The sequence below is a fragment of the Procambarus clarkii genome, chromosome 50 (genome assembly GCF_040958095.1).
Source record: "Procambarus clarkii isolate CNS0578487 chromosome 50, FALCON_Pclarkii_2.0, whole genome shotgun sequence".
NCBI classification, from domain to species: domain Eukaryota; kingdom Metazoa; phylum Arthropoda; class Malacostraca; order Decapoda; family Cambaridae; genus Procambarus; species Procambarus clarkii.
Window position 1 is genome coordinate 36,585,629 of NC_091199.1, and position 24,506 is coordinate 36,610,134.

At 45.6% G+C, this 24,506-nt stretch overlaps 2 protein-coding genes across 2 annotated transcripts in view; one reads left to right on the forward strand and one right to left on the reverse strand.

Moving 5' to 3' along the window:
• Positions 1–12,579, reverse strand: part of LOC138351554 (putative golgin subfamily A member 6-like protein 19) — a 94,550-nt gene extending 81,971 nt beyond the window's left edge. The window contains exons 1-2 of the mRNA XM_069303347.1: positions 12,421–12,579; positions 11,923–12,178 (exon numbers count right to left, since the gene is read on the reverse strand). Of these exons, the coding sequence (XP_069159448.1) occupies positions 11,923–12,178; positions 12,421–12,579 (415 nt within the window). The remainder of the gene's footprint in view (positions 1–11,922; positions 12,179–12,420) is intronic.
• Positions 1–24,506, forward strand: part of LOC138351750 (putative golgin subfamily A member 6-like protein 19) — a 417,660-nt gene that overhangs the window by 334,626 nt on the left and 58,528 nt on the right. The window contains exon 4 of the mRNA XM_069303778.1: positions 23,199–23,245. Coding sequence (XP_069159879.1) covers positions 23,199–23,245 — 47 coding nt within the window. The remainder of the gene's footprint in view (positions 1–23,198; positions 23,246–24,506) is intronic.

Sequence of the window (24,506 nt, forward strand, 5' to 3'; positions counted from 1 at the left end):
CCAATCGGAGGTCTCACCCCCTCACCGTAACTCTCTGCTTCCTATTGCTTAGGTACTCCCTTATCCACTGGAGCACCTTACCAGCTACACCTACCTGTCTCTCCAGCTTATGTGCCAGCCTCTTATGCGGTACTGTGTCAAAGGCTTTCCGACAATCCAAGAAAATGCAGTCCGCCCAGCCCTCTCTTCCTTGCTTAATGTTTGTCACCTGATCGTAGAATTCTATCAAGCCTGTAAGGCAAGATTTACCCTCCCTGAACCCATGTTGGTGATTTGTCACGAAGTCCCTTCTCACCAGATGTGTTACCAGGTTTTTTCTCACGATCTTCTCCATCACCTTGCATGGTATACAAGTCAAGGACACTGGCCTGTAGTTCAGTGCCTCTTGCCTGTTGCCCTTTTTGTATATTGGGACCACATTTGCCGTCTTCCATATTTCTTGTAGGTCTCCCGTCTCCAGTGACTTACTATACACTATGGAGAGTGGCAAGCAAAGTGCCTCTGCACACTCTTTCAGTATCCATGGTGAGATCCCATCTGGACCAACAGCCTTTCTAACATCCAGATCCAGCAGGTGTCTCTTGACCTCCTCTCTCGTAATTTCGAACTCTTCCATGGCCGCCTAGTTTACCTCCATTTCTCCTAGCACAGTGACCTCACCTTGTTCTATTGTGAAGACCTCCTGGAACCTCTTGTTGAGTTCTTCACACACCTCTGTGTCATTCTCTGTATACCTGTCCTCGCCTGTTCGAAGTTTCAATGCCTGTTCTTTCACTGTTGTTTTCCTTCTGATGTGACTGTGGAGTAGCTTTGGTTCGGTCTTGGCTTTGTTTGCTATATCATTTTCAAAACTTTTCTCTGCTTCTCTTCTCACCCTGACGTACTCATTCCTAGTTTTCTGGTATCTCTCTCTCTGCTTTCTGGTGTTCTGTTATTCCGGAAGTTCCTCTTCGCCATTTTGTTCAGTTTCTTCGCTTCCATACATGCCCTATTATACCATTGATTCTTCTGTTGCTTCTCGGATTTTTCATTTTGGGCCGGGATGAACCTGTTTACTGCCTCCTGACACTTTTGGGTAACATAGTCCATCATACCCTGTACAGACTTATCTCTGAGGTCTGTGTTCCAAGGTATTTCACTTAGGAAACTTCTCATCTGTTCATAATTCCCCTTTCAGTATGCCAGCCTTTTGATTCCTAGTTTTTTTTGGGGGGGGGAGATAAGTCCTAGCTCTACCAGGTACTCAAAGTTCAATACACTGTGGTCACTCATTCCCAAGGGCGCTTCCATCTTAACTTCCCTTATATCCCACTCATTTAGGGTAAATATCAAATCATGCATTGCTGGTTCATCTTCTCCTCTCATTCTTGTTGGTTCTTTGATGTGCTTGCTTAGAAAGTTTCTTGTTGCCACGTCCAGCAGCTTAGCTCTCCATGTTTCTGGTCCTCCATGCGGTCTCTGTTCTTCCAATCTATCTTTCCATGGTTGAAGTCTCCCATAATAAGTAGTCCAGATCCATTCCTGCTAGCAACAGAAGCTGCTCTTTCTATTATGTTAATAGTGGCCATGTTGTTTCTATCATATTCCTGTCTAGGTCTTCTGTCATTTGGTTTTGGATTATATATGACTACGACTATAATTTTTTTCCCTCCATTTGTTATGGTACCTGCTATGTAGTCACTGAAACCTTCACAGCCCTGAATATCCATCTCTTCAAAATCCCAGCCTTTTCTTACCAGCAGAGCTACACCACCCCCACCTCTTCCTTCCCTCTCTTTCCTCATAACATAATAGTCCTGTGGGAACACTGCGTTTATTATCGTTATCGTGAGCTGTTTCTGTGAGGGCTATTATGTCTGGGTTTTCCTCTAGTACCCGTTCTCCAAGCTCATTTGCTATATTTGTAATACCAATGTGTTAGTGTACATTGCTTTGTGGATCACTTTCTTCTGTCCCTTCTCAAATCGCCTCCTTGGTGAGTGTTCTGCTGGTGGGGGAGGCTGTTCCATGGGTGTGAGGACCTGTGAGGTGGATAACAGGGTCTCAGAGGATACTGGGATGAGGGGCGGGATCTATTGAAGGGGGAGGGCCAGGGAGGGTATGGGGTGAAAGGGGAGGGAGGACGGGAAGGAAAGGGGGGGAGGGAGGACTCGGGAGGAGGGGAGGGTAGAAGGGTGGGGATTGGGTGTGGGGGGAGGGAGATTTGGCTGATCATTTGAGTGGGGGCAGGGAGGGTTTTGGGGTAGGGGGGTTTTCTATGCAGAGGAGGGTGGCGGGGTTGTCCTCCCCTTCTGGTATTACTGGGTAGCTGGTTGTGGGTTCCCCCCTCGCCCTCTGGGGTGTGTGTGTTGGGAGCTGTGACTTCCTGGTTTTTCCCCTCTCGCCCTTCGCCTCTTCCTTGCTTCTGCCGCCACGGCTCTCTCTCCCCTTGTCATGTCTCTCTGGAGGAATACATTTTTTAATTTTCCCACGTTTTTTAGGGAGCTCTTCCTTGATAGGATCTTCTCCTTTATGCTCTCATTTGCAAACACTATCTTTATCATTTGGTCTCGTCTTTGTTGTACAACCTAGCCTGAAAACCGTTCTCATTGCTTTGCTCAGCCCCTTCCATGTCTAGTGCCTTTAGTACTTCATTCACTGCTTGCTTTGTCCTATTCATCCACTCTGTCCTATTAGAGACTTCCTGCTCTTTAATACCCACAGCAACCACTGATCTGTTCCTTTTCAGCAGTGGCTAGTGGAGCGTTCCGCCTCCTTTGAGGTGGCTGCTTTCATGGCCACCTCCATCACTGCAGTCATTACTTCAGGTTTTTTTAGTATTTCCGCAAATGTTACTTTTATTGTGGCATTCTCATCCAAAAACTATTACCACCCTTCTCCCTGGATGGTTTTCTGAGTCTCAGCCTCGATACCATTCTCTTTGAGGGCTCTAATCTCCCTCTTTGCTGCTGTCAGCTCTCTTTTCAGGTTGCTTATTTCGTTCTTCATTTCCTGCATCATTTCTTGCATCTCACTCTTGATGTCCTCCAGAAACTGGGCGAACATTTCCTTCATTTCCTCACCTTGGCTCTTCCCTGTTCCCCTGGTACCTCTGGCTGCCATGCTTGCCCCTGTTCCTATAGTTGTGCCGTAATAGGATTTGTCAGGAAGGCAGAGCTGGATGGGGGAGGGAGAGAGAGAGAGAGGAAGAGAGAGAGAAAGAGAGAGAGAGAAAGGGAGTGATAAAGGGAGAGATAAATGGGTGGGTGGGGGATCCGACCCTTCCACTGAAGTGAGAAGAAAGTAGAATAGGAGGAGATGGAGAGAGAGGCGGAGGGAGAGAGAGAGGGAAGAGAGAGAGATGGAGAGGGAGAGAGGGGGGAGGTGTGTGTGTGTGTGTGTGTATGTGTGTGTGTGTGTGTGTGTGTGTGTGCTGGGCAGAGAGGAAGGGGGAATGGAAAAGAGAGGGAGGGAGAGAGAGAGAGAGAGAGGAGAGAGAGAGAGAGAGAGAGAGAGAGAGAGAAGAGAGAGAGAGGAGAGAGAGAGAGAGAGAGAGAGAGAGAGAGAGAGAGAAGAGAGAGAGAGAGAGACAGAGAGAGACAGAGAGGGGGGGGAGAAGAGGCAGAGAGAGTGGGAGAGGAGAGAGAGAGTGGGAGAGAGAGAGAGAGTGGGAGAGAGAGAGAGTGGGACGAGAGGGAGTGGGAGAGGGAGAGAGAGGTCCCTGTGGTGTGTGTGTACTCACCTAATTGTGCATTGCTGGGGGTTGAGCTTTGGCTCTTTGGGCCATCTCTCAACTGTCAATCAACTGGTGTACAGATTCCTGAGCCTATTGGGCTCAATTATATCTACATTTAAAAACTGTGAATGGAGTCAGCCTCCACCACATCTCTGCCTAATGCATTCCACCTGTTAACTACTTCTGACACTGAAAAAGTTCTTTCTAACGTCCATGTTCTCATTTGGGTACTCAGTTTCCACCTATGTCCCCTTGTTCGCGTATCCGCCAGTGTTGAATAGATTATCCTGTCTACCCTGTCAATTCTCCTGAGGATCTTGTAGGTAGTGATCATATCTCCCCTCACTCTTCTGTCTTCTAGTTGTCGTAAGGTGTATTTCCCGCAGTCTTTCCTCGTAACTCATGCCTCTTAGTTCTGGGACCAGTCTATGTGGCATACCTCTGAAATTTTTCCAATCTTCGTCTTGTGCTTGACAAGGTGCGGACTCCATGCTAGGGCCGCATACTCCAGGATTGGTCTTACGTATGTGGTGTACAAGATTCTAAACGATTCCTTACACAGGTTCCTGAAGGCTGTTCTAATGTTAGCCTGCCTTGCTTATGCCGCAGACGTAATTCTTTTGATGTGGGCTTCAGGAGATAGGTTTGGTGTGATATCAATTCCTAGATCTTTCTCTCTTTCCGTTTCATTAAGTACTTCATCTCCTATTCTGTATCTTGTGTCTTGCCTCCTGTTTCTACCGCCCTAGTTTCATTACTTTGCATTTGCTCGGGTTAAACTTTAACAGCCATTTGTTGGACCATTCATTCAGTTTGTCTAGGTCATCCTGTAGCCTTCTACTATCATCCTCTGTTTCAATCCTCCTCATAATTTTTGCATCATCAGCAAACATTGAGAGAAACGATTCTATACCCTCTGGGAGATCATTTACATATATCAGAAACAGTATTGGTCCAAGGACTGACCCCTACGGGACTCCACTTGTGACGTCACGCCAATCTGAGACCTCACCCCTTCACAGTGACTCTTTGTCTTCTGTTACTTACGTACTCCCGTGTCCAACGAAGTACCTTCCCTTTCACTCCAGCCTGCATCTCCTAGCTTTCTCACTAGCCTCTTATGTGGTACTGTATCAAAGGCTTTTTGACAATCCAAAAATATGCAGTCTGCCCAGCCCTCTCTTTCTGCTGATTTTTGTTGCCTGGTCGTAGAATTCAATTAGCCCTATGAGGCAGGACTTGCCATCCCTGAACCCATGTTGATGCTGTGTTACAAAGTTCTTTCGCTCCAGATGTTCCACTAGCTTTCTTCGCACAATATTCTCCATCAGCTTGCATGGTATGCAGGTTAGGTACACTGGCCTGTAGTTCAGTGCCGCCGGCCTATCCCCCTTTCCTGTATATTGGAACTACATAAGCTGCCTTCCAAATTTCTGGCAGTTCCCCTGTTTCCAGTGATTTGTTATACACTATGGAGAGTGGCAGGCACAGTGCTTCTGCTCATTACCTTAGTATCCAAGGGGAGATTCCATCTGGGCCTATAGCCTTTGTCACATGCAACTCTAGTAAACACTTCTTTACTTCCCCACTGGTAATCTCAAACTCTTCCAGTGGTTCCAGGTTAACTATTCCCTCTTTTATCTCTGGAATCTCTCCTTGCTCTTCGGTGAAGACCCTGGAACTTCTTATTCAGTTCCTCACACACTTCCATGTCGTTTGTAGTGAATCAATCTGCTCTATCCTTATATTCATTACCTGTTCCTTACTGTTGTTTTTCTCCAGATGTTACTATGCAGCAACTTGGGTTGAGTCTTTGCCTTGCTAGCGATGTCATTTTCGTATTGTCTTTCTGCCTCTCTTCTCATCCTGACATATTCATTCCTGGCACTCTGGTATCTTTCTCTGCTCTCAAGTGTCCTGTTATTCCTATAGTTTCTCCATGCCCTATTACTTTGCTGTTTAGCTAGCCCACATCTCTGATTAAATCATGGGCTTCTCATCTTCATTTCATTGCTTTCCTTTTGGACTGGGACAACTTGTTTGCTGCTTCCTTGCACTTGTGCGTGATGAAGTCCATCATGTCTACGGCCGTCTTTCCCTGAGCTCTGTTTCCCATGTTATATCTGTTAGGAATTTTCTTAACACCTCATAGTTTCCCTTTGGAATGCCAATTTTTTTGTTTTCAGTACCCCTCCTCGAGTTCAATAACCCTTCTTCAACCAGATACTCAAACGCCAGTACACTGTGGTCGCTCATTCCTACTGGGGCCTCATAGCCGATTTTCCCTTATGTCGGAGTCGATCAGAGTGAAGACTAGGTCGAGTCTCGCTGGTTCATCGTTTCCTCTCATCCTAGTGGGTTCCCTGACATGTTGGCTTAGATAAGTTTCTTGTCGCCACCTCCATAGTTTGGCTCTCCATGTATCCTCTCCTCCATGCGGTTCCTTGTTCTCCCAGTATATCTTTCCGTGATTGAAGTCTTCTATGATGAGCAGATGGGATCTATTCTACAGGCAGTAGAGGCTGCCTTCTCAATTATAGTGTTAACTGCCATGTTGTTGTTTGTAATTCTCTTGCCTTGGTCTTCTGTCATTTGGTGGAGGGTTATATATAACTGCTACTACTACTTTTGGTCCTCCCAATGTTATGGTGCCTGTTACGTAGTCTCTGAAAACCATTGCAGCCCGGGATGACCATCTCCTTGAAGCTCCATTCCTTTCTCATTAGTACGGCCACTCCACCTCTTCCCCGTCCTTCCCTCCTCTTTCCTTATTACAGTGTAGTTCTGGGGAAACACGCATTCGTTATGATACCTGAGAGCTTTGTTTCCTGTGAGTCCGATTACATCTGGGTTCACTTCTTTGTGTTCTTTCCCGTTAGTTCCACTTGCCTTGCTGGTGATCCCATCTATGTTCGAGTATATCACGCTGAAGCTGACTCTCTTCTGTCCTTTCTCAGATCCTTGTACTCACCTATTTGTACTCACCTATTTGTGCTTGCAGGATCGAGCATTGACTCATGGATCCCGCCTTTCCAGCTATCGGTTGTTTACAGCAATGACTCCTGTCCCATTTCCCTATCATAACCTAATTTTAAAAGTATGAATAGAGTTTTCTTCCACAACCTGTTCCCCAAGTGCATTCCATTTTTCCACTACTCTCACGCTGAAAGAAAACTTCCTAACATTCTCTGTGACTCATCTGAGTTTCCAGTTTCCACCCATGTCCCCTCGTTCTGTTATTATTACGTGTGAACATTTCATCTATTTCCACTTGTCAATTCCCCTGAGTATTTTATATGTCCCTATCATATCTTCTCTCTCCCTTCTTTTCTCTAGTGTCGTAAGGTTTAGTTCCTTCAGACGATCTTCATATCCCACCCCTCGTAACTCTGGGACAAGCCTCGTCGCAAACCTCTGAACCTTCTACAGTTTCCTTTATGTGTTTCTTCAGGTGGGGGCTCCATGATGGCGCGGTATACTCTAAGACGGGTCTCACGTAGGCAGTGTAAAGCGCCCTAAAAGCCTCCTCATTTAGGTTCTGAATGAAGTTCTAATTTTCGCCAGTGTAGAGTATGCTGCTGTCGTTATCTTATTTATATGTGCCTCAGGAGTTGGGTTAGGTGTCATATCCACTCCCAGGTCTCTTTCTCGAATCGTTACAGGTAGGCAGTTCCCCTTCATTGTGTAATGTCCTTTTGGTCTTCTATCACCTGATCCATTTCCATAACTTTACATTACTGGTGTTAAACTCAGTAGCCATTCCCTGACCATCTCTGCAACCTGTTTAAGTCCTCTTGGAGGATCCTACAATCCTCGTCTGTCACAACTCTTCTCATTAATTTTGCGTCATCCGCAAACATTGACATGTATTATTCCACTCCTGTAAACATATCATTTACGTAAATTAGAAAGAGGATTGGTCCCAGCACCGATCCTTGAGGTACTCCACTTGTTTACTGTTCGCCAGTCCGACTTCTCGCCCTTTACCATTAACCTCTGGCTCCTTCCTGTTAGGTAGTTCTTCACCCATGAAAGGGCCTTTCCGCTTACTCCTGCCTGCCTCTCAAAGAAAGTATAGCAGTCTCATGTGCGGTACTGTATCAAAGGCTTTGGCAGTCAAGAAATATGCAGTCTGCCCAGCCTTCTCTGTCCTGCCTTATCCTGTGTGTGTGTGTGTATGTGTGTGTGTGTGTGTATGTGTGTGTGTGTGTATGTGGTGTTGTGTATGTACTCACCTGTTGTGCTTGCGGGGGTTGAGCTCTGGCTCTTTGGTCCCGCCTCTCAACTGTCAATCAACAGGTGTACAAGTTCCTGAGCCTATTGGGCTCTATCAATCTACACTTGAAACTGTGTATGGAGTCAGCCTCCACCACATCACTTCCTAATGCATTCCATTTGTCAACCACTCTGACACTAAAAGTTCTTTCTAATATCTCTGTGGCTCATTTGGCACTCAGTTCCACCTGTGTCCCTAGTGCGTGTGCCCCTTGTGTTAAACAGCCTGTCTTTATCAACCCTGTCAATTCCCTTGAGGATCTTGAATGTGGTGATCATGTCCCCCCTAACTCTTCTGTCTTCCAACGAAGTGAGGTTTAATTCCCGTAGTCTCTCCTCGTAGCTCATACCTTCAGCTCGGGTACTAGTCGGTGGCAAACTTTGAACCTTTTCCATTTTAGTCTGTTGTGTGTAGTGTGTGTGTGTGTGTGTGTGTGTGTGTGTGTGTGTGTGTGTGTGTGTGTGTGTGTGTGTGTGTGTGTGTGTGTGTGGTGTGTGTGTGTGTGTGTGTGTGTGTGTGTGTGTGTGTGTACTAATCTAGTTGTACTCACCTAGTTGTGCTTTTCGGGGTTGAGTCTAGCTCTTTGGTCCCGCCTCTTAATTGTTAATCAACTGGTGTACAGATTCCTGAGCCTACTGGGCTCCAACATATCTACATTTGAAACTGTGTATAGTCAGCCTTCACCACATCACTACTTAATGCATTCCGTTTGTTAACTACTCTGACACTGAAAAAAAAATTCTAATGTCTCTGTGTCTCATTTGGGTTCTAAGTTTCCACCTGTGTCCCCTTGTTCGTGTTCCACCCGTGCTAATGATCTGTCTTTGTCTACCCTGTTAATTCCCCTGAGAATTTTGTAGGTGGTTATCATGTCTCCCCTTACTCTTCTGTTTTCCAGGATGTGACGTTCAGCTCCTTTAGCCATTCCTCGTAGCTCATACCTCTCAGTTCCGGGACGAGTCTGGTGGCATACCTCTGAATCTTCTCCTCACTTTCTCTTGTGTTTAAACTATGAACGGATTCCAGGCTGGAGCTGTATATTCCAGGATTGGCTGTTATAAGTAGTATACAGGCCCTGAGCGATTCCTTACACAAGTCTCTAAAGGCAGGTCTTATTTTGGCCAACTTAGCATATGCCACTGATGATATCCTTTGGTGTGGGCCTCTGGGGACAGGTTCGGCGTGATATCAACCCCCAGATCTTCTCTCTATTTGACTCATGCAGTATTTCACCTCCCAGATGGTACCTTGTGTTCAGCCTTCTGCTCCCTTCGCTTAATTTCATTTACTTTACACTTTCCTGAGTGAACTTTTGTAGCCAATTTTCTAGACCGTTCCGTCAGTTTTTTACCAGGTCGTCCTGTAGTCTCTGTCTATCTTCATCTATCTATCATCTATCTCTGTCTATCTCTGATTCTTCTCAGAATTTTTCTATCATCAGCAAACACTGAGAGGAATGAATCTATGCCTCTGGAAGATCGTTTACATAAATTAGAGACAGGATGGGTCCAAGTACAGAGTCCTGTTGGACTCCGCTGGTGACATCTTCCCACTCTGATGTCTCCCACCTCATAGTTACTCGCTGATTTCCTGTTGCTTAGATACTCTCTAGTCCACTGGAGCACTTACACTTTTACTCCAGCCTGTTGCTCCAACTTTTCTATCAGCCTTTTATGGGGTATGTGTCAAAGGCTTCCTGACAGTTTTAGAAAATGCAGTCTGTCCACCCTCTCTTTCTTGCCTAATTTTTATTGCTTGGTCATAGAATTCTATTAAACCCGTGAGGCACGATTTACCATCTCTGAACCCCTGCTGGTGGTGTGTTACAAAGCTATTGACCTACAAATTCGAGCCTTTTCCTCACGATCTTCTATCACCTTGCATGGTATACAAGTTAGGGGAAACTGGCCTGTAGTTCAGTGCTCTTGCAATGTGTGTATATGTGTTTGTGTGTGATAAAGGTCCTATGTAACCTATAGAGGATAACCAATGCCAAGAACCTATAGTAGGCATTGTTGTATGTGTTATGTGTGGGAAGTTGGTGCCCGGGCCTGGAGTGTAGTACGATACTGCCAGACCTGTGGTCAACGGTTGGTAGGGGAGGCGGTGCCGGCAGTCACAGTCACTCTGGCTGCCATAGTCCTCACAGGATCGTCTCCCCAGTCTGCCCATGGAATACCACTGATCCATCTCTCCTCTCTCTCTCTCTCTCTCTCTCTCTCTCTCTCTCTCTCTCCTCTCTCTCTCTCTCTCTCTCTCTCTCTCTCTCTCTTCTCTCTCTCTCTCTCTCTCTTCTCTCTCTCTCCTCTCTCTCTCTCTCTCTCTCTCTCTCCTCTCTCTCTCCTCTTCCTCTCTCTCTCTCTCCTCCTCTCTCTCTCTCTCTCTCTCTCTCTCTCTCTCTCTCTCTCTCTCTCTCTCTCTCTCTCTCTCTCTTTCCTCTCTCTCTCTCTCTCTCTCTCTCTCTCTCTCTTCTCTCTCTCTCTCTCCTCTCTCTCTCTCTCTCTCTCTCTCTCTCTCTCTCTCTCTCTCTCTCTCTCTCTCTCTCTCTCTCTCTCTCTCTCTCTCTCTCTCTCTCTCTCTCTCTCTCTCCTCTCTCTCTCTCTCTCTCTCGCTCTCTCTCGCTCTCTCTCCTCTCTCTCTCGCTCTCTCTCTCGCTCTCTCTCTCGCTCCTCTCTCTCTCTCTCCTCTCTCGCTCTCTCCTCTCTCTCTCTTCCCTCTCTCTCACTCTCGCTCTCTCTCTCTCTCTCTCTCTCTCTCTCTCTCTCTCCTTCCTCTCTCTCTCTCTCTCTCTCTCTCTCTCTCTCTCTCTCTTCTCTCTCTCTCCTCTCTCACACTTCTCCTCTCTCCTCTCTCCTCTCACTCCTCTCTCTTCTCCTCGCTCTCCTCTCACTCTCACTCTCTCTCTCTCTCGCTCTCTCTCTCTCTCCTCTCTCTCTCGCTCTCTCTCTTCTCTCTCTCTCTCTCTCTCTCTCTCTCTCTCTCTCTCTTCTCTCTCTCTCTCTCTCTCTCTCTCTCTCTCTCTTCTCTCTCTCTCTCTCTCTTTCTCTCTCTCTCCTCTCTCTCACTGTCTCTTTTCTCCTATCTCTGTCGCTATCTTCTAAATGCAATGAAGATTATTATACCTAATAAATCCAATAATTAATAATTAGAATTATTAGTTATTTGGATTTATTGGTACAACACCCCAAGTGTACCTTGGGCTGTCAGTCCAGTGTCAAATCTGTAGGAGTAGCAACACTTTGGCAACAAGCAGAGAAGGCAGGTGGGAAAGGAATTCCTGGAATTTTTGTCTGGCAGGCAAGACTCAGGGTAAGTCATTGTTAAAAGGTAAGTCTGGGTCTTCCTTCACTCCTCCATGGGTCTAGGCCGGAATTGCTAATTACATTTTCCCCGTGGTTGACTGAAGGGCTCCCAGGGTGAATCAGTGGTGCCCACAGTGGTGGGAGCGAAGACCAGCGGTGGTGGGTATTACTGGTCCTCTTCTGTGGGACAAGTTGAATCTGTGGAGTCACGTGATCGGAGAGACTGAGTACTGTCTCCTGAACCCCGTAGCAGCCCCATGCTAGCATAGCCCCAGCCCCCCCCCCCACCCCTGTGACAAGAATGGCAACCTTGCCAGGATACATTCGTCAAAATACAGTGTTGCTAGGATACGTTCATCGAGGTACAGTGTTGCCAGCATACGTTGGTCGGGCAACAGTGTTTGCCCAGAGTTCAGGACAATTGTTGCCAAAATTCGCGGACAGTGTTGCCAGAAAAGTGTTGCCAGTGAATTTGGTGAAGCATTGCCCAACCCGCTAAGGGAGTGAAACATTGAAATTAGCACCCACTAATTTGTCTGTGCTGTCGTGTATGCTCGATAATATAGAGAGGGAGAGGATACTGTAAACAAATTTATTGGATGGGGGATGAGAAAATTTTGGGAGTGTACCAAGCTCAGCTCCAACAAGTGGCAACAACTTGGGATCAGAGTGAGGACGACTAAGGTAGCGGAACATAGGATAGGAGATCATGGCACAGTACATAGCTCGAGAGGAGACGATGGGAGTGGAACCATGCCAAGAGGAGCCATCCCAAAGTGGGCCGTCCCCAGTAGAGTCGTCCCAAGCACCTACCAGTGTGGCTAGAACTCGCAGTGAACGTGGAAGCAGGTGGGGGATCCAATAGTAGCCGGAAGAGCGTTGCAGCTGGAGATAATACGAATGCAATTAGAGACCTAACTGCGTCGAGAGGAGAGAGAAGCACAGCTGCGTCATGAGGAGCAAGAACGAGCGGCGCAGCTGAAACGAGAAGACAGGGAAGCCTAGCTACAAATGCGACGAGCCGAGATAGAGGCAAATGGGGAGGTCGAGCTGAGGCACGTTGAACGTGGCTAGTCTCGATACCTGCACGTCGGGATGACCTCAAGCCCGGAGCGCGATCTACCTACCTTTGATCCTCTGGAGGCCGAGGCTTTCTTCGACCATTTTGACAGGATAGCAACATTTGAAGGAATGACCGAAAGAGGGTTGGGCTGCGTTAGTACAGAGTAGATTGACTGGGAGGCCAGAGAGACATATAACATGTTGGACATCGAGGAGTGTGCCATATACGACACAATCAAGAAAGCGGTGCTCCACTCATATAGACTAACCCCGGAGGTTACAGGAAACGCTTTCGTGAACTGCACGAGGGCATCAGGAAGGTCATATGCTGAGACTGCTCGTGAACATGGAGCGCAAGTTTCTACGATGGCTGAAGGCCGAAGAGGTAGAGACGATGGAGAAGCTGAACAGTGATTGTGATGGAAAAATTCATGTCCATGCTCCATTCCGGAACTCAAGGTCAGAGTGAAGGAGGCAGGAATAAAGGACCTTAAAGGTACAGCGAACAAGCTGGAGGAGACACTGCATCTTAGCAGGAGGGACCGCCCAGACAATCGCTCTTACACCATGTCTGAAGGGAACTTTAAGAGTTCAGGAGCAGGGACGGGCTGGAACTCTCCCAAGGGTAGTTTGCCCAGTGAAGAATATCGGTTCAAGAGCTCGAGGGATGCGGGAAGGAAGCCTCAAGCTGTGAGCAGTGGACCTTAGCTCGGGAGTAGGAGCTGCTGCCCGGGAACCGACGACGGGGAGTCCAAGTAGGACTCAGGGAACGTCTACTATTGGCATCACCAGAGTGACTGGTGGAGTGGTCGCCTAGGAGAGGCGGCCGATGCTACAACTGTGGTGTAAGAGGTCATTTTGCCCGTGAGTGTGACGAGCACAGAGGAATATGAGACTGATGTTAGAAGAGGAGAGAGTATTTGTTCATACCCTATATTATAGACCCAATGTGATTAGTTGGGAAATGAAGATGGGCGAACACCCCTTCGTTTTCGGGGCCACCATGAAGTTTGGGAAGTCAGACCCAGTGGAGGTTGCAGTTCTTCGTGATACGGGTGCTGACATAAGCATGGTAGCCAGGAGTATTCTTCCCAACGATTTTATGGAATCATCTGTGGGAGTGGTGAGAATACGGAGTGTGGCAGAGGAGTACAGGTTACCACTTCACGAGGTACAGCTGATTGCCGACTATGGAGTTGAGAAGGCTATCGTAGCTGTTGCCCCTAAGTTACCCTTAGAGCACATGCAGATGGTGCTGGGTAACCAACCTCGGTGTAGGTAGGATACAACCTGATTGGGCCAGGAGTGTCTATGTGTCAGGCAGTGGTACAACAATGCTAGGTGAGGTGCTGGTGAGGTAGTAGGTACGGAAGGCGACATCTTCATTCCTCCATGAAATTCTCTTCCCTGTAAAACGTCTTCTTCGGTCGTGGTTGAGCTTATCCACCTCACTGTGGACTCACCTCGCCACAGTGGTTCTTCTTGTCCGTGCCACTATTCATCCAGTTGGCATAGGGGTGCGTGCTGAACACATGGAAGGTTCAGAAGGACCAGACACATGTGGGAGGTTCAGAAGGACCAGACACATGTGGGAGGTTCAGGAGGACCAGACACATGTGGGAGGTTCAGAAGGACCAGACACATGTGGGAGGTTCAGAAGGACCAGACACATGTGGGAGGTTCAGAAGGACCAGACACATGTGGGAAGGACCAGACACATGTGAGAAGGACCAGACACATGTGGGAAGGACCAGACACATGTGGGAAGGACCAGACACATGTGAGAAGGACCAGACACATGTGGGACATTGTGTAACTCCCGCATACACTATCCTAGTTTACCAAGTTCATAAAATAGAGCAAGCTATAGGTCAGTTACAATGAACAACACATCTAAGTTTTCAACAGGTGAGAGACAAAGGACTTGAGAACTTTCACAGTGTGCTAATCCTTGTAACAATACTCAATACTTAAATAAAATGTGAATAGTAAATCAAACATGAATCAATTATGCATAGATTAGCAAATAATAAATGATTTAGGCCTTTGCTGGATTTAGTCACATCAGTCGTATCCTAAACTCATGAGGTGTCAAGATGTATTTTAGCTTAAGGCGTAGTGTATTCTGCTTTTCGCAGTACCCAAGGAGATACCTAAATTTGAACTAATTCTGTAAATTCGTATCCAGTGCAGCAGGAACACTTGCTCGTTAAGGGGGCAAACACTGTTTTTCTCAAACTAACTTGATAAGATCAAAGTGACTAAATGGCCTCAGTCACAATATAAGTAGATAGATGTCCTAATTGACTGAAATAATTAATAAAATAAGATTGATACTTAAATAATTATTTATATTTAATCTCATCAAATTCTTACTAAACGTAAATCAAAAAGATACGAAATTAACGTACAGAGTGTGGGGTTAAGCCCGTATAAATAAACCAGTGTTCTTTGTATGAGGAAAATGGTAATGACATACAACCGATTGATCACTATACAAACAATCAATAAATAAAAACAGTTATAACCGTTCTGATAAAATGTAAAGGAACCCGAGTACAGAAAGTCTAATTATGCCAGGTTCATTTAACTCTTCTCTTGAGCTGGGAAAGTTGTTTCATTTGATGAACCCATAGCGAGCTTGGCGTCTGCCGGCGTTCTTGTAATTCTTCTTAATTAACCAATGGCTCTGTTACAGTCTCTCTACTCAAAGTTTATGCACTTAATTGTTCACTAAACATTCGTCTGTTTGTTGAAGACCGTCAGCATCTCACAAACGCTCATGATAGCAAACAAAGTGGAACTGTTGGTCAGAGCCTCGAAGTGCGCATTCTGGGGAACAAACCAAATGTGAAGATTGACGTCCCTCCACCGGAGTTGACGTCCCTCCACCCCGGAGTTGACGTCCCTCCACCCCGGAGTTGACGTCCCTCCACCCGGAGTTGACGTCCCTCCACCCCGGAGTTGACGTCCCTCCACCCCAGAGTTGACGTCCCTCCACCTGGAGTTGACGTCCCTCCACCCCGGAGTAGACGTCCCTCCACCCCGGAGTTGACGTCCCTTCACCCCGAAGTTAACGTCCCCTCCGCCCCAGAGTTGACCTCCCTCCACCCCGGAGTTGATGTCCCTCCACCCCGGAGTAGACGTCCCTCCACCCCGGAGTTGACGTCCCTTCCCCCGGAGTTGATGTCTCTCCACCCCGGAGTTGACGTCCCTCCACCCCACAGTTGACGTCCACCCCAGAATTAACGTCCCCTCCTCCCCGGAGTTGACGTCCCCTCCTCCCCGGAGTTGACGTCTCTCCATCCCAGAGTTGACATCCCTCCACCCCGGAGTTGACGTCTCTCCACCCCGGAGTTGACGTCCCCTCCTCCTCGGAGTTGACGTCTATCCTCCCCTGAGTTGACGTCCCCTCTTTCCCGGAGTTGACGTCTCTCCACCCCGGAGTTGAAGTCCCTCCACCCCGGAGTAGACGTCCCTACTCCCCAGAGTTGACGTCCCTCCGCCCCGGAGTTGACGTCCCTCCGCCCCGGAGTTGACATCCCTCCACCCCGGAGTTGACTCCCTCCACCCCGGAGTTGACGTCCCTCCACCCTGGAGTAGACGTCCCTCCACACCCTGAGTTGACCTCCCTCCACCCCGGAGTTGATGTCCCTCCACCCCGGAGTTGACCTCCCTCCACCCGGAGTTGACGTCCCTCCACCCTGGAGTTGACGTCCCTCCACCCCGGAGTAGACGTCCCTCCACCCGGAGTTGACGTCCCTTCACCCCGAAGTTGACGTCTCCTCCACCCCGGAGTTGACCACCCTCCACCCGGAGTTGACGTCCCTCCACCCCGGAGTTGACGTCCTTCCACCCCACAGTTGACGTCCCCTCCACCCCAGAATTGACGTCCCCTCCTCCCCGAGTTGACGTCCCTCCACCCGGAGTTGACGTCCCCTCCTCCCCGGAGTTGATGTCTCTCCACCCCGGAGTTGCATCCCTTCACCCCGGAGTTGACGTCTCTCCACCCGTGAGTTGACGTCCCCTCCTCCCTGGAGTTGACTTCCTCTCCTCCCGGAGTTAACGTCTCTCCCCGGAGTTGACGTCTCTCCACCCCTGAGTTGACGTCCCCTCCTCCCTGGAGTTGACTTCCTCTCCTCCCCGGAGTTAACGTCTCTCCACCCCGGAGTTGACGTCTCTCCACCCGGAGTTGACGTCTCCCCACCCAGAGTTGACGTCCCTTCCACCCCGGAGTTGGGAGAACGGGGTGCTAGTTACTCAATTTTAATTGCTAATATATCGGCCCACAAGTGCTTAAACTTATGGTCAGTAAGCTAACATCGAATAAAAGTAGAACTATGAAATGATTCAATTATAATTTAAACGCCCTCTGGAGGAGATATAAATCCATGATGAACATCACTAATTATGAGATATTATAAAAGGCATTAAACTCAGCCAAAAAGGAAATTAGATCAGCCAAAAGAAACTACGAAAACCATTTGCTCAAAACATAAAGAAAGTTCCTAAGTCGTTTGGAGGCCTGGTCGACGACCGGGCCGCGGGGACACTAAGCCCCGGAAACACCTCAAGGTAACCTCAAGGTTCTATGCCTATAGAAGAAAAACTAAACAAAAGACTCGGTCGACCATGATAAGATAACTCTAAAAATTGAATTGGACGATAAACGTGCAACAGCACTGAATGAATACTTAACATCATGTTTACACTAGAAAGTTTATGTGGCATCCCATTACCCACACAAATATTTGAAGAAGGTGAAGAGAACGAATTAAGTGATATACCCATAGCGTACAACATTACCAGGAAGAGCACTGACAAACTATAAGACTCAAACACCCCAGGTGGGGGGAAGGGAAGGGAACTATCAGGAGAGTGCTAGCAATTACGACTATATAGCACTGGGAAGGGATGAGGCTAAGGATTTCGGATGGGACGTACGGGATGTGGGGGGGGGGGGCGATGAACGGTGCCCAACTACTTGGACGGTCGGGGATTGATCGCCGACCTGCATGAAGCGAGACCGTGGCTCTACCGTCCACCCAAAGTGGTTGGGTACCCCAGTTGTGGTCAGATTTATATTCTAAACCGTAAAGGAACTGGCAGAGGAACTATACCTACCACTGAAACTCCTTTCCAGAAAATCTCTGGACCACGGGATAGTTCCCCTAGATTGGAAATATGCCAATGTCACCCCTTCAAGTTCAAGTACATTTATTGAGACAATATGATACATCTCAAAAGGATAGAATAGCTAGGGCTATTTCTATCCTCCACTGTCACCCCTATTTCCAAAATAGACAGAAGGACTCTACTCAGACAAAGGACTTCCAGCAGATGTAGTATATATGGACTGTGATAATGCTTTCGATAAAAGGTACCACATGAAAGACTAGCAAGGATATTACAGGCACATGGAATAAATAGTATTCCATTTATTAAATTACTTGTAAATAAATCAAATCAAATCAAACAAGAATAAATAAAACAATGGTTAAAACAAAGAAAACAGAAGGTTGTGCTAAATGGGAAGGAATCTGATTGGAGAAATGTGGTGAGTAGGGTACCACAGGGATATATTTCGACCCAATTTTTTTTATAGTATACTAGCTGTACCCAGCCACGCGTTGCTGTGACTTACAGCAACGCGTGGGCCACAGCAACCACAGCAGCCACAGCAACCCTCCCCTGTTCCCCCCATCCTACTCACCATTCCCATCATCTCCGGTCCCCTCGTCCTCCCTACATTTCCCTCACTTCCCCGTCCCTCGTCCTCCCCATCATCCCCCCACACCCCGTCCCTTCGTCCTCCCCACCATTTCCCCCCTTCACCATCTCCCATTCCCTGTCCCCCTTGTCAGCCCCACCATTCTTCACTCCTCCGTCCCCTCCTATCCACCATCCCCCACTTCTCCGTTCCTTCATCGTCCCCACATCATCATTTTGCAGATGACACAAAATTTATGGTGAAGTGGGAAGTGAAAATGATATCGAGGACTTAGGAAGAAATCCATATAACTCCACAAATGGTCAGAAGACTGGCAATGCTTTTTAATGTAACAAATGCAAGACCTTACATGGGGGATATAACAACCACGTCACAACAACCAAATGATTAACATTACCTTGCGGCATATTACTGAACATAATGAAGGAACTTGGAGTCAAAATCCATCACTCTGCAAACACACAGTGTAACGGTCCCTATTGTTACCTCATTACTAAGTGGTTACATGTTGTTATACAGTTTTTATGGCGGTTTAGTTGTTTCAACTTGCTAGATAGTTGTCACAACTTGTTAGAAGGTTTACAACATGTTAGAAGGTGTTACAACTTGTTAGAAGGTGTTACAACTTGTTAGAAGGTGTTACAACATGTTAGAAGGTGTTACAACATGTTAGAAGGTGTTTCAACTTGTTAGATAGTTGTCACAACTTGTTAGAAGGTGTTACAACATGTTAGAAGGAGTTACAACATGTTAGAAGGAGTTAAAAATGTTAGGTGTTACAACATGTTAGAAGGTGTTACAAATGTTAGAGGGTGTTACAACTTGATAGAAGGTTTACTACATGTTAGAAGATGTTACAACGTAGTAGAAAGTGTTACAACTTGTTAGAAGGTGTTACAACTTGTTAGAAGGAGTTACAACTTGTTAGAAGGTGTTACAACATGTTAGGAGGTGTTACAACTGTTAGAAGGAGTTACAACTTCTTGGAAGGTGCTACAACATGTTAGATGGTGTTACAACTTGTTAGAAGGAGTTACAACTTGTTAGAAGGAGTTACAACTTGTTAGAAGGTGTTACAACATGTTAGAAGGTGTTACAACGTGTTAGAAGGTGTTACAAACGTGTTAGAATGTGTTACAACGTGTTAGAAGGTGTTACAACTTGTTAGAAGAGTTACAACTTGTTAGAAGGTGTTACAACATGTTAGAAGGAGTTACAACTTGTTAGAGGGTGTTACAACATGTTAGAAGGAGTTACAACTTGTTAGAAGGTGTTACTACAAGATGTTAGAAGGAGTTACAAATGTTAGAAGGTGTTACAACTTGATAGAAGGTTTTACTACATGTTAGAAGATGTTACAACGTGGTAAAAGTGTTACAACTTGTTAGAAGGTGTTACAACTTGTTAGAAGGAGTTACAACATGTTAGAAGGAGTTACAACATGTTAGAAGGAGTTACAAAATGTTAGGTGTTACAACATGTTAGAAGGAGTTACAACATGTTAGAAGGAGTTACAATTTGATAGAAGGTTTTAGTACATGTTAGAAGATGTTACAACGTGGTTAGAAAGTGTTACAACTTGTTAGAAGGTGTTACAAATGTTAGAAGGAGTTACAACTTGTTAGAAGGAGTTACAACTTGTTAGAAGGAGTTACAACTTGTTAGAAGGTGTTACTACATGTTAGAAGGAGTTACAAATGTTAGAAGGTGTTACAACTTGATAGAAGGTTTTACTACATGTTAGAAGATGTTACAACGTGCAAAAAGTGTTACAACTTGTTAGAAGGTGTTACAACTTGTTAGAAGGAGTTACAACATGTTAGAAGGAGTTACAACATGTTAGAAGGGTTACAAAATGTTAGGTGTTACAACTTGTTAGAAGGAGTTACAAAATGTTAGGTGTTACAACATGTTAGAAGGTGTTACAAATGTTAGAGGGTGTTACAACTTGTTAGAAGGTGTTACAACATGTTAGAAGGTGTTACAACTTGTTAGAAGGAGCTACAACTTGTTAGAGGGTGTTACTACATGTTAGAAGGTGTTACAACATGTTAAAAGGTGTTAGAACTTGTTAGAAGGTGTTACAACTTGTTAGAAGGTGTTACAACGTGTTACAACGTGTTAGAAGGAGTTACAACTTGTTAGAGGGTGTTATACATGTTAGAAGGTGTTACAACATGTTAAAGGTGTTCCAACTTGTTAGAAGGTGTTACAACTTGTTAGAAGATGTTACAACTTGTTAGAAGGTGTTACAATATAATATAAAGTGTTACAACATGTTAGAAGGTGTTACAACTTGTTAGAAGGTGTTACAACTTGTTAGAAGGAGTTACAACTTGTTAGAAGGTGTTACAACATGTTAGAAGTTGTTACAACTTGTTAGAAGATGTTACAACTTGTTAGAAGGTGTTACAATATAATATAAAGTGTTACAACATGTTAGAAGGAGTTACAACTTGTTTGAAGGTGGTACAAAGTGTTAGAAGGTGTTACAACATGTTAGAAGGTGTTACAACTTGTTAGAAGGTGTTACAACATGTTAGAAAGTGTTACAACTTGTTAGAAGGTGTTTTACAACTTGTTAGAAAGAAAGTGTTACAATGTGGTAGAAGTGATACAATATGTTAGAAGATGTTACAACGTGTTAGACGGTGTTCCAACTTGTTAGAAGGTGTTGTAACTTGTTAGAAGGTGTTACAACGTGTTAGAAACTGTTGCAACTTGTTAGAAGTTGGTACAACATTTTAGAAGGTGTTACAACATGTTAGAAGGTGTTAAAACGTGTTAGAAGGTGTTACAACTTGTTAGAAGGTGTTACAGCTTGTTAGACAGTTGTTACAACATGCTAGAAGGTGTTACAACATGTCAGATAGTTGTTACAACTTGTTAGAAGCTGTTACAACATGTTAGACAGTTGTTACAACATGTTAGAAGGTGTTACAACATGTTAGAAGCGGTTACAACATGTTAGACAGTTGTTACAACATGTTAGAAGCTGTTACAACATGTTAGAAGGTGTTACAACATGTTAGAAGGTGTTACAACTTGTTAGAACGTTGCAGCATCGACGTAGTTTCGTCGTGTTTTCGGGATATAAACCCAAGGAATCGCATACCCGCTGAAGCTGTATACGACAAAACTGTTTAATCTTAAAATCCAGCTTGAAAAAAAATCATCAGGACAAACGTGGACCCACTGATAAGCCACTGGCTTTCTATACTCATCAAGACTACTAGAGTGTTAGTTACCCCCAGGTAATTTCAGGTACACGACTTGTGCTCCACAGAGTATAATCCAAGATAATTAATAGGAGCTAGTGTGGCAGCGTGTAGACTGTAGACTCCCTTTTGAACTCCTCCTAAGGTTTCACCCCCGCATCACCCACCCAACGCCAGTCTGTACACTGCCAGTAGTGTAAATTAGGACTACGACCGTCCACGCCATCTGAGCGAGAGCCAGTTGTGGCCACCTGCCCAGGTAAGGGATCTGGTCATAGTACTAAGGGGGTGTGGAGGACCCCCCCCCCCCCACGTGCCTGTGCGTAGTCATCTGGAAGGATTTGCGGTTGTCAATGATGATAGGGGATGTGAGGATAGGGGGAGTATGTGTAGCAGGTGTGCAGCAGGTGTGTAGCTCATTCTCTGCCTTACCAACTCTATTCATCATTCAACTTTGCCTTCCTTCTTCTTGGCTTGTGTGTTTACTCTCCAATATGCAGTAATTTAAATTCCCCCATCACAAAATTTATTAAGTTTAACTTTTACCAGACAGTATCTTTCATCATTCCTTTACTAAAATTATTCCTCACAGGTGAAAATAGACAAGTTTAGCTTCATTCAACAGTTTCTTAACTGCATTATGCTTCATTCGACTTTCAAAATACTAACTACATCATCGTTACTTTATTTCTAAGCCTTGTGTTAAATAAACAGTCTTTGTCTAGCCTATCAATATCTTTGGGAAACTTGCCAGGGGTGATCACTTGTATTGAATCACTTGTGCCCAGAGACAGCTGGGACTTGCTTAACCGTCTCAAGTGAACAGCTTCTCAAACAAGATTAACATTAATCTTCGTCAGCCTTTAAAATCTTGTTATCTTGCAGGTGCAAATTGGGGGAATCTTTTACTAACAATATCTACATATGACAAATAGTATTTTCCTAATTCAATCAAGGTGGGTTTAATGTTCTACACATATTTCTAATGTCTCTCAGATGTTCACATTCTCTCAGGTAGTGGTCAAGACGGTCTCCATCACTCTCACCACAGATTCTGCAACTCAGCTCAACTGTTTGTTTCCATTCCAAATCTCCTTGGATATTTGTATCCAAGACGAATTCTCGCTATTATTAATTCTCTCCTGCGGCCACCTCCTCTTCGTTCATAATGATTGGTATTGCAGCTGCAACTATGATGTATCAGCATACAGATTCACTGATTTGTTATTCTACTCTCCTTTCCTCAGTAACCTTGTTGCGGTGATGTTGCCTGATAATGCCTCTAATTTGTAGAAGAGTCTTGGGTGTGTAGTATTCAATATGGTCTCCTTCAGTGCCTTCAGCAGCCAGCACATCTGCACGTTCTTTTCCACAGATTCCAACATGGGAGGGGATCCACAGAAATTTGACAAATCTTCCCTGATTTCTTAGTTCTCTCACAGCTCATTGATTTCAGCGACTAACGCAAGATTTTTTGCCCGATTTTTACAAAGGTTTTAATTCTCGGGCAGAAAATCTTGCGATAGTTGCTGAAATCCAGAGAACTGAGAGAGTTTTCTCACAAGAAATCAAGAGAGCTGAGTCACTCAAAGCAAGTGAAACAGTTTTCGTGATTCAGCATGTCATACAAAATGGTGTGCGGGGCCTGGACTCAACCAGGAGGACTTTATCCGTGATGTGGGCTTAATCTCAACAGTAATGATTAACATGCTTGGTTCTGGAGAGTTTTATGTAGTTGCTGGACATCTCCCACATTATGTGGGTGATGTCCAGGCCTTTACTTGGTGAAATGTTGAGGTGTTTTATGAGTTGTGATCTCTCCCACAGGGAGGGACGGCTGGTGTCTGCCTGGTGTGACATGACTACTGACGGAGGTGAGTAATCTCTCCCACAGGGAGGGACGGCCGGTGTCTGCCTGGTGTGACATGACTACTGACGGAGGTGAGTAATCTCTCCACAGGGAGGGACGGCCAGTGTCTGCCTGGTGTAACATGACTACTGACGGAGATCAGCTGTCTCTCCTGCTGCAGTCGTAATGGAGGTATTATTAGTTGTAGTGATGGTGACAGTTACCACTTTAGGGGTTTTTTGTGGGAAAAACTTCCTACCAGTAAGTCAATCAACTGACCACAACATGGAACTAATAAATTATTATAACTATGCTGGTTGAACAACTTTGTCTGGTTTAGATAATCATTACCGTGTAGAGTGTAATATGTTCTGTATCCGGCAACTATTACCATCCAGAGTGCAATATGTTCTGTATCCGGCAACCATTACCATCCAGAGTGCAATATGTTCTGTATCCGGCAACCATTACCATCCAGAGTGCATATGTTCTGTATCCGGCAACCATTACCATCCAGAGTGCATATGTTCTGTATCCGGTACCATTACCATCAGAGTGCAATATGTTCTGTATCCGGCAACCATTACATCCAGAGTGCAATATGTTCTGTATCCGGCAACCATTACCATCCACAGTGCAATATGTTCTGTATCCGGCAACCATTACCATCCACAGTGCAATATGTTCTGTATCCGGCAACCATTACCATCCAGAGTGCAATATGTTCTGTATCCGGCAACCATTACCATCCACAGTGCAATATGTTCTGTATCCGGCAACCATTACCATCCAGAGTGCAATATGTTCTGTATCCGGCAACCATTACCATCCAGAGTGCAATATGTTCTGTATCCGGCAACCATTACCATCCAGAGTGCATATGTTCTGTATCCGGCAACCATTACCATCCAGAGTGCAATATGTTCTGTATCCGGCAACCATTACCATCCAGAGTGCAATATGTTCTGTATCCGGCAACCATTACCATCCAGAGTGCAATATGTTCTGTATCCGGCAACCATTACCATCCAGAGTGCAATATGTTCTGTATCCGGCAACCATTACCATCCAGAGTGCAATATGTTCTGTATCCGGCAACCATTACCATTCAGAGTGCAATATGTTCTGTATCCGGCAACCATTACCATCCAGAGTGCAATATGTTCTGCATAAGAACATATGAATGGTTGTCGAGGGCACTTGGTGTCAATTGCCGACTAGACAAATATTGCAAATCAAATGCATTATCTTTCATAGATAACTGGGAACACTTCTAGGGAAGAAATGACATGTATGCTCAGGATGGGGTGTGAAAGTTTTTTTTTTCTTGTATCGTGATATTCTTGTACTATG